Genomic DNA, 16,291 nt, shown 5'->3' with positions numbered 1-16,291 from the left:
CACCCATCCATCTAGCATCCAACCAACCATCATCCATCCAACAAGCATCCATCCATCCAGCATCCATCCAACCATCATCCAACCAACCATCATCCATCCAACAAGCATCCATCCATCCAGCATCCAACCAAAAAGCATCCATCCAACCAGCATCCATCCACCCAGCATCCATCCAACCATCATCCATCCACCCAGCATCCATCCAACCATCATCCATTCATCCATCCAGCATCCATCCAACAATCATCCATCCAGCATCCAACCAACCAGCATCCATCCAACCAAAAAGCATCCATCCAACCAGCATCCAACCAAACATCATCCATCCAACCATCATCCATCCATCATCCATCCAAACATCCAGCATCCAACCAACCATCTTCCATTCATCCATGCAGCATCCAACCAACCATCACCCATCCATCCAGCATCCATCCAACCAGCATCCATCCATCCAGCATCCAACCAACCATCATCCATCCAGCATCCATCCAACCATCACCCATCCATCCAGCATCCATCCAACCATCATCCATCCATCCAGCATCCATCCAACCATCATCCATCCAACCTTCATCCAACCAACCATCATCCATCCACCCAGCATCCAACCAACCAGCATCCATCCAACCAGCATCCAACCAACCAGCATCCAGCAACAGTGTTGCTAATGAGAGCAGCGTTAGCTTCTGAGTGGCGCTGTAACAAAAACAAACTCTTCCTCCAGTCAACACTTAATATCAACAATTTTTATTTAATTATAAAGCATAAATATTAGGAGTCATTTTAAAGGTTAAGTTACAATTTAAATTAGAAACGACACTTTAAAACTAAATATTTAGTCAACAAGCTAAGCTTTAGCTCCAACCTAAAGAATTAGCTCTGAGCTACTAAATATTTAGCTATTGCTGAGTTTGAAACTGACATTTATAAATGAATGAATAATACGCTGAAAAAATAACTTTAAAAATGAACCCTCAGTTTTGTTTCTTTTATGACAAAATAACCCAAATTATTGGCATTAGGTTTTGACTGAAACAAGAGAGAATATTGAAGCGTCACTCGGAGCAGAACCCGGCCTGCGGGTCGGCCAATCAGAACCCGGTCCCGGTGTTCTGTTGTCTCCTTCACTGGTTATCCAACACACACACACACACACACACGATGGGGTGTGGGGGATTTACCATCATTTGTCAACAAAGAACTGTGGCAGCTCTGCGTTGCCATGGGAACTGTGTTGGCGAGGACTGGCTTTACATCACAATGTCTGGAAATGGCCTCCATTCAGAACCCGAAAAACAGTAAGAACCCAAACCCGACCAGAACCAGAACCCAAACAGAACTGAGCTGCGTCCAGTTTCCACTGGAAGCAGGCATGCGGTGAAATGGCGCCCTCTAGTGTCCTGGATGAGTTTTGAAGTGTTTTCTACTCAACACGGTTTTGCTGCAGAGGTCCAAAAGGTTCTGGAGCATTTACTGATTTATCTTCAGCACCAAAGAGCAGTAACACAATCCGGTCTGGTCCAGTTCAGGTTGGGTTCCGGGTCTGACTGAAACCGCTGGAGGAGATGCTCCAAGGTTGTAGGGTCTCCATGGCGACGGCTGCAGATGAAACGGGTCCAGCTGGGTCCATCCAGAACCACTTTGCCGCCACTGCAGAGCATAAGGCCTTTCAACCATGACTCAGCAAAACACGACAAGCAGCCTCATACTTCAGAGTTTTATTAAAAGATCAACAATCAGAACCACTTCTGGACCGCAGATTAATCAGAACATTGTTTCAGAACCGGCCGGCCGGCCAACAGCAGCTCTTTAAATATCTTTGGCAGATTCATCGTCTTCAGTAATTTCATCACTGCGACGTTTTGGTCGGTGTTGCTTCGGTTCGGACCGCCGGCAGAAAGAGTAAGAGGTCTAAAACATGAGGAAGCAGCTTCCTGTTGGCTCTCAGCAGCTTCAAGGCAGAAAGGAAACCGGTCTCTGCTCAGAGGAGGAATTATTGCCGAGACGCCCGGACCCGGCTCGGCCTAGAAGAACCGGCTTCAGGTTGTTCTCTTGCAGACGTGGATGAAGTAGCAGGGCGGCGGGTCCTGGCCCGGCCGGAAGGCCTTGAAGTCTCCGTAGACGGTGTGCTCCATGTTGGCGCTGAAGGCGTCGCTCAGCAGCTCGCCGAAGCTCTGCAGGCGGTGAGGGTAGTAGGACAGCCGGAACTTACTGCACAGAACCAGAACAGGGATTACTCAGGACGGTTCTCAGAGTCGTTTACTGACATTATTCTGGTTGTCGGGTCAGACTGGAGAAAAACAGCTCAGCGACCGTCTGGACCGACCGCCTGGACCCCGCCTGGCGACAGACCGCCTGGGGACCGACCGCCTGGACCCCGACCACCTGGACCCCGCCTGGCGACAGACCGCCTGGCGACCGACCGCCTGGGGACCGACCGCCTGGACCCCGACCGCCTGGACCCCGCCTGGCGACAGACCGCCTGGGGACCGACCGCCTGGACCCCGACCACCTGGACCCCGCCTGGCGACAGACCGCCTGGCGACCGACCGCCTGGGGACCGACCGCCTGGACCCCGACCACCTGGACCCCGCCTGGCGACAGACCGCCTGGCGACAGACCGCCTGGGGACCGACCGCCTGGGGACCGACCGCCTGGGGACCGACCGCCTGGACCCCGACCACCTGGACCCCGCCTGGCGACAGACCGCCTGGCGACCGACCGCCTGGGGACCGACCGCCTGGGGACCGACCGCCTGGACCCCGACCGCATGGACCCCGCCTGGGGACCGACCGCCTGGGGACCGACCGCCTGGACCCCGCCTGGACCCCGCCTGGCGACCGACCGCCTGGGGACCGACCGCCTGGACCCCGACCACCTGGACCCCGCCTGGCGACAGACCGCCTGGCGACCGACCGCCTGGGGACCGACCGCCTGGACCCCGCCTGGCGACCAACCGCAAGCTCACCTGACTTCAGGAAGCTTCTGCAGCGCCGCCTGAGGCACCTGGATGGTGTAGTCCAAGGTGATCATGTGAGGCTTACTGTTCACCCATAGAACCGAGGTGGTGATGTCCTGGGTCAGGTCGCTCTGCAACAGAACCACAGAACGGGTCAGACACGGTTCTGCTCAAGGCTCTGATTAGACCTGCTTCTGTGGCGTTAACTCTGATGAAACAAGCCAAAGCTAACTAGCTAAAGCTAATGAAACTAGCCAAAGCTAACAAAAGCTAATGAAAGTAGCCAAATTTAATTAAAGTAGGCAGAACTAATGAAATTAGCCACAGCTAATTAAACAGCGAGAAAATCATCTCCAGATTATTTTAATCCGCATTAAAGAAACTAAATCTGCAATATGGGAAATTTATCAAAGTTTAAAATAATATTACATGATATTAATCAGGTGAATTCCCATAAATAAATCAAATATGGCAAAATATAAAAACAGAAAATAAAAATAAACTGAAAACTGAAAATATAAACATGTAACCTGTCTGCAAAGTGTCAATTACAAATTAAATATGAATACTTGGAAAACAAAAATTTATTTAAAAAGTGATAAAAATGAGAATAATAAAACTAAAACAGATATAGTTTAACATCTTAGCTTACACTTAATAATAAATTAAAAATGAAAAAAAATGAAAAATGAAAAAGATTTTTCTAGTTTCATAGATTCACTGATAAAATCGTTCATCCAGAATCAGTTCTGATATTTGGTTCTGTTCGGACCGGTCCTGTTCAGCAGCAGAACCGGTTCTGGTCAGCACCACCAAGCAGGCCCTGGGTTCCAGTTAGCATGCTAACGATAGCATAAAAAGTTAGAATTAGCATGCTAACAGCTAGCATGCTAACACTAGCAAACAGGGTTACTACCACTAGGCAGCATGTGAACAATAACAAGGTTGAAGTTAGCACGATAACACTAGCATAGTTCTGTATGCTAGTGTAGGGTTAGCTCTGTTAGCAGAGCTAGCATCAGCATGCTAGTTAGCTATGACTCTTTAGTTGTTTTGCCTGGATGAGATGAATCCATGTGGAGCTCTGAGCCTCTGAACCAACGTTTAGCTTTTGCTGTCTGGATTTCTGAAGCCGTGAAAAACGCAGAGAGAACCGACTTCCTGTTACCTTGTAGTAAATGTTCTTGCCCTGCGGGGCGCGCCCCGTCTCCAGGATGTAGTCGTAGTTACGGTGATCGATGATGAGGATCCCGCCGGGTCGCACCATGCCGGCGATGTTATGGAGCGCCAGGCGCTGCTCGCTCTGGTCCCCTACGATAAACAGCAACGCATCACTGTCTGAAGGTCAAAGGTCAACACCACACAGTACTGTCCAAACCTTTGAAGTCCGGCAGGTGAGCGAAGGAGTTCCCGAGGCAGATGACGGCGTCGTAGCCGTCCGCGGGTCTGTGGATGTCATCAGGCAACGTCAGCCAGTTGGCCTCTTCGATCACTGGACACACACCGAGAAGCTTCAGGACCGGTTCTGGCCAGTAGAACCGGTTCTGGTTCTGGTCAGTAGAACTGGTACTGTTCGGTAGAACCGGCTCTGATCGGTATAACCGGTTCTGTTTCTGGTCGGGTTCTGGTCCTACCCCACTGGTCGAAGGCGGCCTCCTTGCGGCGCTCCCAGCGCGCCTTCAGGGCGAACTTCAGCATCTTGTCGCTGGCGTCGACGCTCACCATCTGGAAACCTTCCTCCACCAGCATGATGGAGTCCACTCTGCACAGACGGGACAGAACCGGGTCAGAACCGTGTCGGATCTTGCCGTTATTTACACTGGTGTTTTATTGAAGGCTGCCGCTGTTCGTGTGGTTCATAAATCATCTTGTTGCTAAGTGACAGCTGCTAACGTTTCTGGATTTAAAGGCCTGCGTCACCAGCCCAACATTTCCAGTTTGTGTGCCGTTGCATTGCTCCTCTTTGTTGTGTTGTTGCCAGTTTGCTAAAGAAAGCAACCTGGAAGGTAAACATCCTGCCTGAGCTGGTGGCCGCATGGGGCCCTTCTGGCCCCTAAAACATCTGGAGACACACCTGGATTGATCTATTATTCACTCAGCTTCAGGTCGCTCAGAAAATCTCAGAGAACATTCAAAATAAAACATCATCCGGGTCACCTGAAACCCATCAGCTCAGCAACAAGTGGAAAACGTCACTACCGTAACTCATGGAGATGTCGCGCACAGCGAACCGCGGCTGGCCGCTTACCCGGTCCCGCAGGCCACGTCCAGCACCTTCCGCACGCCGTGCCGCTTCAGCAGGGAAACCACCCAGCTCTTGTATTCCTGGGTCCGGCTCTGGATATCTCCGATGTACAACTCCCACACTTTGGCCGCTTTCCCGTCCGCGTACTGATCCGGAAGTCCCTCGGCGGCCACGCCAAGAGAGCGGGTCCTGAAGACGCTGTCGACCGACATGCTGCCCGCCTGTTCCCCGCTGCCAGGGTAGTTCTGTGGGTAGAAGAAGAGCTGGAGGCAGGCTGCCCCTCCGGCGGGTTGCTGCTGTTTATATAAGAACCGCAGCACGACAAACTTTCAGCCAATGGCGCTCTGCTGCGGAAGGACGCCTACTTTCTCATTGGCTGGCTCTCGGACGCTCCGCCCCTTTATTGTTCACGTCAGCGGAAACTCCTCTTCAACTCTGCCCTGAGTTTAGTCTCGCAGGTTCTCCTGAAGCCGAGCTTTCTCATTGATTTTGCGCTAAAATCTGAGCAGATGTTTAGAGTTTTAAAGTGTTTTGCAGGTTTTTAGAGGTTTTGAGCTCACGCTGGATGTTATGAGGATTCTGGGTTCGTTTCCCGTTTCTTACCTGAACTCACCTCTGACCCCGCCTGTCATCTGGAACATTTCGTACCGTTAACTGTGGAACATGAGGCGTGTTTTAGTATTTCAGTGAATTCAGATGACAGATTGTTAAAATAATATTCAGAGGTAATTATTGAAGCAGTCGCAGAGTCCAGGAGCAGAAGTGGAGCTGGACCTATTCAGAACCTGCTCTGATAAAATAAACAAACGGTTTAATTATTAACAAAGATGATAAAAACGGACAGAAAAATATCCAACATTAATACTGAGTGTAGTGACTGCGATCACGGCGGCCGGATGCTGACTTACAGTTCACTCATTCTTCCCTAAAAATGAACCATTTTCAAATGATCATTATATAAACACAAAACCACTGTTTCTTTTCTTCGTCCTTATGATCTATGTTGATTATGAAATGCTAACAATATTCAGAGAAAAATCAGCGTTGACAGCAGAATAATTCAGTTTTTCTTCATTGAGGGATGATAATCTGAGGTCTGTAGGTTTAATGCACAAAAAGCTAAAAAAATACATAAAATTATTTCTGTTATTGGAGTATATAACCAAATTGATAAAAATATATAACCAAATGAAAAACAACCTGATTTTAGGATGGTTAAGTTATATCCTGACATGAATGTAGATAATTTAATAATCTTTATAACCAAACTGATCAAACAGAAAAACTCCAGGTAACAGAAAAAGAGCGTTACCATGGAAACCATTAAACCCCGTCAGCTTGAACACTTCCTGTTTATGCAGAATAATAAACATATTTTCTTTTCAGAAGTAATCTTATTATTTACCACTAAATTATGGAAAAACTAATAATAACAATAATATGTAGTAACAAACAAATTCAAACAAATGATGCTAAACTCAATAATTCAAACTGAAAGTGAATGAAATCAGATTTTAGACAAAAACATTAAATGAACTAAAATATTTTCTAAAGAAAACAGAATGTTATATTGTTGATTAATATGTGGACAACTGAAAAAATGAAACAAGAAAAAATAATTTTAACTGCATCAGATTATTTTCTTCCTACTAATGAAATCTTTCTTACGTTGCATTTTTTACAATGTTATGATTTATGACGACGAATTAAGACAGAAAGTTTATTGGATATTAAAAATAACTTCCTCAGAGGGATTCATGTGTGAAAATATTTCTGAGTCAAAACTGAGTTTTTCCACTCTTTAATAAAATTAAGTAATTTGATAAACTAATACAACAAGGATTGATTATTGATTTAGATTCCTTGGAGGTTTAGAGAAATCTGCAGAAAAGATTTTCCTGTTTTCATTTTAATAATTCTTCAGAAAGTCTTTGTGTTGTTGCGTGGACAGGAAGTTAAATGTTATATTTTTTTAGCATTGTGTGTTTCTGACTTGTGGATATTAAAAAGTAAATCTCTTAAACTGCTGCAGGATGAAGCCTGAGCCGTTTCTGCCCCGCAGGTTCAACATTCAGCAACCGCTGAGCCTCCTCCCGCTCTGATTGGCTGAGCCTCCTCCCGCTCTGATTGGCTGAGCCTCCTCCCGCTCTGATTGGCTGAGCCTCCTCCCGCTCTGATTGGCTGAGCCTCCTCCCGCTCTGATTGGCTGAGTGCAGCTCGGCTCGGCTGCAGCCGGTACCGTCCGGGTTCGGTTGGAGCAGCCAGTCTTATCAGCGCCGAGCCGCAGCTTCAGCCGACCCGGTTCACTCTGAGCAGAACCTAAGCACCGGGTCAGCGGCCGCCCTACTGGGCCGGTTCCGGTCCGGTTCGACCTGAACCGGCAGGCCTGCAGGTGGAGAACTGAAGCAGTTTTCCTCCGCTAGAGGGCGCTTCATTCAGGGGACGAGAGGCTCCAACCAGCAGCAACATTATGGGATGCATCACCATGGAAACATCAAATCTACAGCTGGAGAATTTCTTCAAAATGTTAGTCACTGTTCTGGACCTGAACAGAACTCAGCGGGTCGGTTCTGCTCGGTTCTGTATGGAGCTAAATTAGGGCCATGTAGTTTTTTTTTTCTTTGAAACGGAAACAAATCTGAATTTAAACTGAACTGAAAAAAATAAGATGGGAAACAGAACAAAACGTTTTGAAACGTTTTTTCCCCTCAGATGAGAAAAAGCGATTGAACAAACTAAAGTCCAACTCGGCTCCGTGGGGCAATGAGAAATAAAAGCCGTTGAACAAAAACAGAAATACTTTGTGTAAAAGCTTTAAACATGAGCAATAAAAACAAACAGTTACAGTTTGATTTAAAATCCTAGTAAAAGCAGAAAATATAAAATAACATTTACTTATTGATTACTTTAGGAATCAGATCATTTCATTAGAATGAATGTTCAGTTTGTCTCTATAGCATCAAGATTTGATCATTTCTCATAAACTAAATGTCTGGACATTTCTAAACATTTCCTCTGAAGGATTTTTCTGAAATTGCATTAAAGCTGCAGTTTATAACTTTTCTAAAAATATTTTCTACATATTTGTTTATACTGCCGAGACAATCTGCTCTTCCTTCTCTGAGCGCTAACTCCAAATGACCAATCACAGGCAGGAGGCGGGTCTTAGCGCTAGCGATGCTCCGATTGGTCCGTGCTGATTTGCCTCATTTTACCAACATTTTAGGCAAAAAAAATTGATATTGGCCAAAATCGGAACTGGCAGGTCAGGACTTTTAATAGATCGGTGCAGCCAGACTTAGCGCTGTTAATCACAACCTGCTGTGGCGCTGCTCATCTCCCCCTGCTCTCTGCTACATTCCAGCTAGCACAGGCTGTCATGAATGCTAAGGCTAGTTAGCATAGCCACCGATGACGGCCAAGTTGTTTCTCTGCCATTAGCACATTTAGCGGCAAGTACATGGTGGTGATTAGCAGCACTAAGCTCCGCCTCCTGGCTCTGACTGACTGTTTTCGGAGGAGATTGATGTTTCAGATGATCTGTCTCCTAACAAACTGTTATGGTAACCATGGCAACAGTTTGAAGAAAAGTTACAAACATAATTCTACATGGAGAGAAGGCAGCCATTTTAATGTTTAACTACCACCCTGAATGCCGACTGCCAGCTTCTGTCCTCCACAGCGTAAAGGTTCCAAAGCTGTGGTTCAGAGGTCCGGGGGAGGAGCGGAAGCGGCCGGCTGCTGGCCGGAGCTTCGCTCTCTGCGTTTCTGACGCCGAACAACGTAAAGTCTGAGCAGAAACACGGCTGCCACCAGAACCACGGCGGCCCCCACCCAGACCCAGAGGAAGGGCCCCGGCGGAGCCGAGGCGGCCCTCAGAGTGCTGTCGCGATCCGCCGGGGTCACGACCTCACCTGCTGCCACGGCGACGCACCGCACCTGTCCCGTCAGCAGGAAGCCTCGGCGGCAGGAGCACAGGAAGCTGCCGAAGGTGTTGAGGCAGATCTGGTCGCACTGCCCCATGTGACACTCGTCGATGTCCTCACACCGCCGCTCCTCCAGCAGGAAGCCGTCCGCGCAGCGGCACGCCGCGCCGCCCGCCGCGCACACCGCCGGACAGCTCTGCTGGGCGCAGTGCTGCCGGCACCGCCGCGGGTCCTCGCCGTCCGGGACGTAACCATGGAAACAGGAGCATCTGATCCCGCCCTCGGCGTCCGCACACCGCTGCTGGCAGGGGGCGTCGTCGCACCGGAAGGGGCCGTTGAAGAAGAGCTCCTGCTCCCAGCATGCATTGCTGTCTGCGGTTCCGCACAGAAACCCGTCAGGTCTGTCGGAACACGGCTGCTCCGTCCAGACCCGGTACCGGGCCAGCGCCACGCAACTGGACGAGCAGACCGCGGCGCCGGCCGCCCACCGGACCCAGGACGAGTTGAAGGTGCCGTTGGCGGCGCCGGAGGTCCAGCGATACCCTCTAAGCGGTTCTGCCGGGTCGCTGCAGGACCCGGCCGGCAGCCGCAGTCCCATCCAGAAGCTACCGGACAGAACCGGAGCCAGCCGGGCCAACAGCCGGTGGCTGCTCTCAGCCTGCAGCGTCAGCAGCTCTCCGCCCCGCCTGTGGCACGCCGCCGACGCCGAGTCAAAGTCCAGTCCGGCCCGGTTCACCGTCAGGCAGCGGCCTTCAGAACACAGAGGCAGGCAGGCCTGCTGCCGGCCCGGCCCGGCCTCCAGAACCGGCAGCATCAGAACCCACAGCAGAAGAGCCATTCCAGCAGCCAGTCGCTGAGGTTCTGAGCCTCGACCCGCCTGAGGCATCCGCTCCGGAAACCCGGGCCCCAGCCGGTCCCGGGGGCCCAGAGAGCAGGAAGGAAACCAGAGGCAGAGACCCGGATCGGAACCAGCACGGTTAAAACAAACACTCCCATTCTGTTCAGGGATCTGGTTACAGCTGGGCTGAACAGAACCACCAGAACCAGCAAAACCCAACAAAACCAACAGAACACAATGGGACTGAACAGAACCAGCAGAACTTCTAACCGTGTCTGTTGAGTCTGAGAAGGAAGCAGAACGTTTAGCGTTTTTTTTACCCCTCCACGGGGTATTTTGTGGCTCTAGTACCCCTTATATGACAGCAGGCTGACAGGAAACGGGGAAGACATGCGGCAAATGTCGTCGGGTCCGGGAGTCGAACCCGCGATGGCCGCGTCGAGGACTCAAGGCCTCCAAATACGGGTCGCACTAACCACTACGCCACCATGGCACGCCCCAGAACGTTTAGTTAAAAACTGACAGAACCAGCAGCCCGGCCATGTTCCTCTGTGGGTCAGCACCAGAACTTTAAACCGGCTGGGAGCCGGAGGAGAGACAGGAAGGACTGAGACAGCAGGAGGATTTATCCAGCAGGTCAAAGGTCGTTACAGTAACAGAGCAGGTGAGACTAAAGCAGGAAGGATTTCCTGCAGATCAGCTAGAAAAGTTTCTGTAATCAAACACAAACGGCCTCAACGTGAGTCGCAGCCTGATGACGAGTCAAACGAGTCGCCTGGAGTTTTTCCTTCCATTTCACTAAGAAGGTTTCAGCATCAGGCCGATACTGTGGTGCAGAAAACCAGTTTCTGTCTTACAGCAGTTTAAAACCAGAGAGTTACTGGGGAGACCATCACTGACCAGGAAAACATGAGGACGTAAAAACAGGTCCAACACGTCCAACACGTCCAACAGGTCCAACAGGTTCAACACATCCAACAGGTCCAACACGTCCAAGACGTCCAACAGGTCCAACAGGTTCAACATGTCCAACAGGTCCAACATGTCCAACACGACCAACAGGTCCAACACATCCAACAGGTCCAACACGTCCAAGACGTCCAACAGGTCCAACAGGTTCAACATGTCCAACAGGTCCAACATGTCCAACACGACCAACAGGTCCAACACGTCCAACAGGTTCAACACGACCAAGACATAACATAGCAGGAACATAACAGGAACATAGCAGACCAGGACCGGGGGACCGGGACCAGGAGACCGGGACCGGGAGACCAGGACCGGGACCAGGACCGGTACCAGGAGACCAGGACCGGGAGACCAGGACCGGGACCGGGACCAGGACCGCGACCAGGAGACCGGGACTGGGACCGGGACCCGGACCAGGACCGCGACCAGGAGACCGGGACCAGGAGACCGGGACCAGGAGACCGGGACCGGGACACCAGGACCGGGACCAGGACCGGTACCAGGAGACCAGGACCGGGAGACCAGGACCGGGACCGGGACCGGGACCAGGACCGCAACCAGGAGACTGGGACCAGGAGACTGGGACCAGGAGACCATTGTTGGCTTCATTGTACATTATAAAAAGTTGCTCAGCTGATTTCTTGCAAGGAAACAATGGTAAAGGTCAAAGGTGAATTCCCAGCAGCAGCTCTGTCCTGCATTGTGAGGCGGCACAATAACAGCTTTCTGTTTCCAGCCTCTGGAGTCGGCTGCAGCCGGAGACATCTGGAGGAGCAGTCATAACAGAACCCTGCCTCTCATTGTTTTCTGCTGCAGAACGGAACCGGCCCGGTTTCTGCTGCTGGACAACACTTCCGTCTTCAGTTTGGCTCCCAAACAGGATGCCTGCTGAGAGCACCGACATCTCAGCAGGCTCACATCAGTTCTCCTTCAGCCATGACTGGACCGCTGCAGACCGGTCTCTGTTCTCCCTGAAACTCTGCACAGATCCAGCTTTGTTGCTCTGCACAGCAGCCATGTTGCTGATCTTCCTCCTGCCGCTCATCAGCAGCTTGAAGGGATCAACTGGAGCCAAACAGGAGATGCTGTGCACCTCTAAAGCCTGCTTCGTCCTGAACATGGAGCCCGTTGGCTTTCACAAGGCCCAGAACCTCTGCGAGGACGATGGCGGGTACCTGATGACTCTCAGAGACAGAAAGGAGGAGGAAGATCTGCGCTCACTTCTCTCGCTGGTTGAAAAACAACATCCTGACCAGGTTTTAAAGGTCTGGATCGGATTGAAGCTGAAGAAAAAGGACTGCGTTCTGCCTGACAAGCCTCTCCGAGGATTCAAATGGGTCTCTGGGGACGAAGATTCCCAATATTCCAACTGGGAACAAGAGCCTCTCGTCACATGCACCTTTGAGAGATGTGTGAAGGTGGTTTACACCTTCTCAGTCCAGGATCAGCTGAAATGGACCCAAGGAGTTTGTAGAAAAGAAGCTTCTTATGCTTGTAAGTTTTACTTCCAGGGAATGTGTCCCTCTCTGGTTCTGCAGGGGCCTGGAAAGATCGTCTATGAGTCGATTTTTTTAAAACAGCCTCTAAAAACTGAGCTGAAGCTGCTTCCGTACGGGACGAGGGCCGGAGTCTTTTGCGGTGGCCAGGAGACGACGTCCTCTCAGTGCATAAAGCTGGACGGCGCCTACGTCTGGAGCCCTCCGGGGCCGTTCTGCAAGCCAGAAACCCAGAACTGTCAGAAGAACAACGGAGGCTGTGCACAGGAGTGCCGGCAGGAAGGAGGAGCTGTTCGCTGCTCCTGCAGAGAAGGTTGGGAGCTGGAAGAGGACGGGTTCTCCTGCCGGATAACGGACCTGTGCCAACCCGATACCTGCGAGCACACCTGTGTGACGGGCCAGGCCGGCGTTTCCTGCAGATGTCCCAGTGGCTTCAGACTGAGTGAAGACCAGCGGAACTGCTCCGATGTGGACGAGTGCCTCTCTCAGGCCTGCCACAACGGCGGCTGCGTCAACACGCCCGGCAGCTACAGGTGTGTGTGTGGGGACGGCTTCCGCCTGACGGGCGGCGAATGCAGGCATGTGAACGAGTGCGACGGCGCGGTGTGTGAGCATGGCTGTGTGAACACTGGGGGATCCTTCTCCTGCCTCTGCCAGCAGGGTTTCCGTGTGTCCGGAGACGGACTGTCCTGTGTGGATGTGGACGAATGCGCCGGTGACCCCTGCCCCCGTCTCCTCACATGCATCAATACGGTCGGCAGCTTCAGCTGCTCGAAGCTGGAGACTCGGGAGACCGTGACCTCCGCGTCGTCCCAGTCGCCCGTCACCTCAGCTGCCCCGGCAGAGGACAGGAGGACACACAGGACGGCCGTGGAGCTGCAGCACCGGTCCCCCCACACCGAGGCCCCGCTGCCTGAGCTGGTCAACGTCACAGACCAGATCGGCAACCGGTCGCCGGTGTCGGCTGAGGACGCCTCGGCCAGGAACAGGGTGCTGATCTGCGTCCTGGGCTCGGTCGTCCCGCTGCTCGCCCTCGTCGCTCTGACTCTCTTCATCGCCATCTTCCGCTGCAGTCGCTCCAAAACGGAGGTGAAGAAGAAGAAAAGCACGGCGGACGGCTACTGCTGGGTGTCCTCGGGTCTGGATCCACGGCTGGAGAAGCTGTACGAGTCCATCCTGACTGATGACCTCTGACCCCAGAAAGAGAGCAGGCACTGCATTTCATGTTAATTTATGGAGATCTGTATGGATATCATCAGCATATTTTCATCCAGATTCATTTCTAAATGTTTTGTAAGTAAAGTTTATTACAGATGTAAAAACAATCCAATAAAAATACAGCAGGTTGTTTAGATTTTATACGTTTAAATAAAATAACGTCATCAACTGTGTCGCCATGTTGTTTACGCCACAATGCATCCTGGGTAGTTGATGTGTGCTAGGTGCTAATGCTAACGCAGTAAACAGATTAATGGCTGCCCTGGTCAGCCTCCACCACCCTGACTGTTTTGTTTATGTGTGTGTGTTTGTGATAGTGTGTGTGTGTTGGCGCGTGGGGTGTGTGTGTGTGTCCCCGTGTGTTTGTGCGTGTGTGTGTCAGGAACACCTGCAGGAACTGGAGATGACTGATTTATAGCTGACAGCAGATATTAACTTTAATCCAACAGAAACTCATTTTTCAGAATGAAGCGTCTCTGATGACAGAAACAATTTGACAGATCCACAATCGGTACTGTCTCTTTAAGCAACAGGTAGCTCACCTGGAGGCTCACCTGGTCCAGGAGAGGCATGATGGGAAGGTCTGACCACAGTCAGGAAGGAATCGGTTCCAGTTCCAAATAGCTTCAGGTTGAGGAAATAAAAGTTTCTATTGGGTGTATGTAAACTTGTGGTTTCATCACATGATCAGCTGACCTGGACGGACCTGAAGGTTCAGGAAATCAGTGAAGGTCGAACCTGCTGCCGCCGTTAGATGCCAGGTGAATTCTGGGACATGTTATGGAGGACAACCTCATATGAAGCGTCCCAGTGTGACCCGGTTCTTCTGGTTCTTCTGCTTTGCACACATCAGCCTGGCTGTCAGGTTTGACACCTATTAAAGACAAATTAAAGAAACACAGGAAAGACAAGAGAGTTAGATTCTTTTGTTCTCGCAAGGAGAACGGATAGAGATGTGTTTACAGTCACAAATCTCCAACCGCTCTGAAAACACATTTGTCCGCTCCTCTCTTTTTATTACTTTCGGAGTCCCTATCACAGAGAGCACTGCAGCTCTAAAGGGTGGGGGCAAAACACTTCATCACTTAGTTGCAGTGCTAATGACAATCACTAACTAAACACATGGTATCTTGCATTAGATTATTCGGCTCCAGACACAGGGTAAAACAGAGCAAGTTGTACATCTTCACTGCGACGGTTTTATATCTATCAGGTCAGGATGCAGAGGTTTCTGCTGAACGATAACCTGCTGCCCTGTTCCTCTCTGCTCTTCCTCAGAGAGAAAGGAATCAAAGTAATTCAACAACACAGAAACTTTCTTTATGCTAAGATGAAACAAAACAAATTAAGGCATATAAGACAAGAACATTATAAAGGCACATGAAACAACAAATATGTGATAATAATATATACAATTTACCTAACAGTGGCCTGGAGGAAGGAAGCCAGAGAATCCTGCGAGCCGCGCGGCGCCACCTCAGGATGCTGCTGGGATCCATCAAGCTGCTCCTTCACAGCAACAGGCCTTCGCAGCAACAGGCCTTCGCAGCAATAGGCCTTCGCAGCAACAGGCCTTCACAGCAATAGGCCTTCGCAGCAACAGGCTTTCACAGCAACAGGCCTTCACAGCAACAGGCTTTTACAGCAACAGGCTTTCACAGCAATAGGCCTTCACAGCAACAAGTCTTCACAGCAACAGGCCTTCACAGCAACAGGCTTTCACAGCAACAGGCCTTCACAGCAATAGGCTTTTACAGCAATAGGTCTTCATAGCAATAGGCCTTCACAGCAACAAGTCTTCACAGCAACAGGCCTTCGCAGCAACAAGTCTTCACAGCAACAGGCCTTCGCAGCAACAGGCCTTCACAGCAACAGGCCTTCGCAGCAACAGGCCTTCGCAGTCTTCCTGGTTTGTCCACACTGCGATTCATGCAGCAAAACAAATGAGCGATCAGCAAACCCTAAATTTGCTTCAATGCACTGAATGTCCAACCAGGGAGTTTCGCTGTGAATCAGCTGTTGGTGCAACAAATCCGTTACAGAGTCGTTCTGTTCTGTGTTTGTGTCAATGAACCAATAAATGAACTGATATCAAAAATGTTCAGTCGTGCTTCATGTAGCTCTGCTCAGAGCTTTATGCTTTCAGCTCACGCTGCTTCCCTCCCAGCAGAAACGTGTTCCAGCAAGAACACTGATCCAAATCCCAACCTGGGCCAGTAGAAACACATCCCAACCTTCCTCCTCCTCCTCTGCTTCACTTCTCATAAAACACTTTGGGCAGTGACCGCAGGCTCCCAGCTCCTTCAGCATTAGTGCTGCACAGGGCCGTTTCTCTCCATGCTGTGACCTCTGCAGCACATTGGAGCATGATGTGTTGCATGGCGCCCTCTGGCAGTCGTTTCCTGTCCTGCTGGACGGCTCCAGCACCTGACTCTCCTCCTGGCAGGTCAGCAGCTTCTACAGCAGAGATTCATCTAGAAGCTGCTGACCTGCTGGAGTCTCTCCAACAGGTACAGAACATGTTCACACCTGACGGCGGCTGGCAAGAGGCCAAGCTGTTCCTGTAACATCTACGGTCTTTCTAGAGAAACGAACCTGGGGGAGGAGGAGGAGGAGGAGGAGGAGGAGGAGGCCTTG

At 50.7% G+C, this 16,291-nt stretch overlaps 4 protein-coding genes across 4 annotated transcripts; 1 reads left to right on the top strand and 3 right to left on the bottom strand.

Annotated features, from left to right (window-relative positions):
- Positions 1 to 1,706: 1,706 nt before the first annotated feature.
- gnmt (glycine N-methyltransferase) lies at positions 1,707 to 5,501 on the bottom strand. The gene is made up of 6 exons (XM_005813375.3): positions 5,211 to 5,501; positions 4,597 to 4,724; positions 4,341 to 4,454; positions 4,131 to 4,273; positions 2,972 to 3,093; positions 1,707 to 2,214 (listed from the first exon to the last, which is right to left on the bottom strand). The coding sequence occupies exons 1-6, from the start codon at positions 5,417 to 5,419 to the stop codon at positions 2,043 to 2,045; spliced, it is 888 nt and encodes a 295-aa protein (XP_005813432.1). The 5' UTR covers positions 5,420 to 5,501; the 3' UTR covers positions 1,707 to 2,042.
- On the bottom strand, positions 2,222 to 2,790 carry LOC111612258 (spidroin-2-like). Its single transcript, XM_023352916.1, has 2 exons — positions 2,688 to 2,790; positions 2,222 to 2,571 (listed from the first exon to the last, which is right to left on the bottom strand). Exons 1-2 carry the CDS (start codon positions 2,773 to 2,775, stop codon positions 2,309 to 2,311), a joined length of 351 nt encoding a protein of 116 aa, XP_023208684.1. The 5' UTR covers positions 2,776 to 2,790; the 3' UTR covers positions 2,222 to 2,308.
- Positions 5,502 to 8,004: 2,503 nt separating the features above from the next.
- Positions 8,005 to 10,342, bottom strand: LOC111612257 (thrombomodulin-like). The gene has a single exon (XM_023352915.1). It carries the CDS (start codon positions 10,017 to 10,019, stop codon positions 8,913 to 8,915), a length of 1,107 nt encoding a protein of 368 aa, XP_023208683.1. The 5' UTR covers positions 10,020 to 10,342; the 3' UTR covers positions 8,005 to 8,912.
- A 1,163-nt stretch (positions 10,343 to 11,505) lies between these two features.
- Positions 11,506 to 14,836, top strand: LOC102228180 (complement component C1q receptor-like). The gene has a single exon (XM_005817278.2). The coding sequence runs from the start codon at positions 11,822 to 11,824 to the stop codon at positions 13,628 to 13,630; it is 1,809 nt and encodes a 602-aa protein (XP_005817335.2). The 5' UTR covers positions 11,506 to 11,821; the 3' UTR covers positions 13,631 to 14,836.
- The last annotated feature ends 1,455 nt before the right edge of the window (positions 14,837 to 16,291 follow it).

This window comes from Xiphophorus maculatus, chromosome 19, assembly GCF_002775205.1.
Source record: "Xiphophorus maculatus strain JP 163 A chromosome 19, X_maculatus-5.0-male, whole genome shotgun sequence".
NCBI lineage: Eukaryota > Metazoa > Chordata > Actinopteri > Cyprinodontiformes > Poeciliidae > Xiphophorus > Xiphophorus maculatus.
Note: the sequence above shows the minus strand (reverse complement) of the source record. Positions and strands in the feature narration are given on the sequence as shown.

Excerpts from the sequence above, each read along its gene's own strand:
- LOC111612258 (XM_023352916.1), bottom strand. The coding sequence starts at position 2,775 with ATGCGGTCGGGGTCCAGGCGGTCGGTCCCCAGGCGGTCGGTCCCCAGG. Across the intron at positions 2,572-2,687 it reads TGTCGCCAGGCGGGGTCCAG|GCGGTCGGTCCCCAGGCGGT; the intron begins GTGGTCGGGGTC and ends GTCGGGGTCCAG.
- LOC102228180 (XM_005817278.2), top strand. The coding sequence starts at position 11,822 with ATGCCTGCTGAGAGCACCGACATCTCAGCAGGCTCACATCAGTTCTCC.
- gnmt (XM_005813375.3), bottom strand. The coding sequence starts at position 5,419 with ATGTCGGTCGACAGCGTCTTCAGGACCCGCTCTCTTGGCGTGGCCGCC. Across the intron at positions 4,725-5,210 it reads GACGTGGCCTGCGGGACCGG|AGTGGACTCCATCATGCTGG; the intron begins GTAAGCGGCCAG and ends CCGTCTGTGCAG. Across the intron at positions 4,274-4,340 it reads TCACCTGCCGGACTTCAAAG|GGGACCAGAGCGAGCAGCGC; the intron begins GTTTGGACAGTA and ends TGTTTATCGTAG.
- LOC111612257 (XM_023352915.1), bottom strand. The coding sequence starts at position 10,019 with ATGCCTCAGGCGGGTCGAGGCTCAGAACCTCAGCGACTGGCTGCTGGA.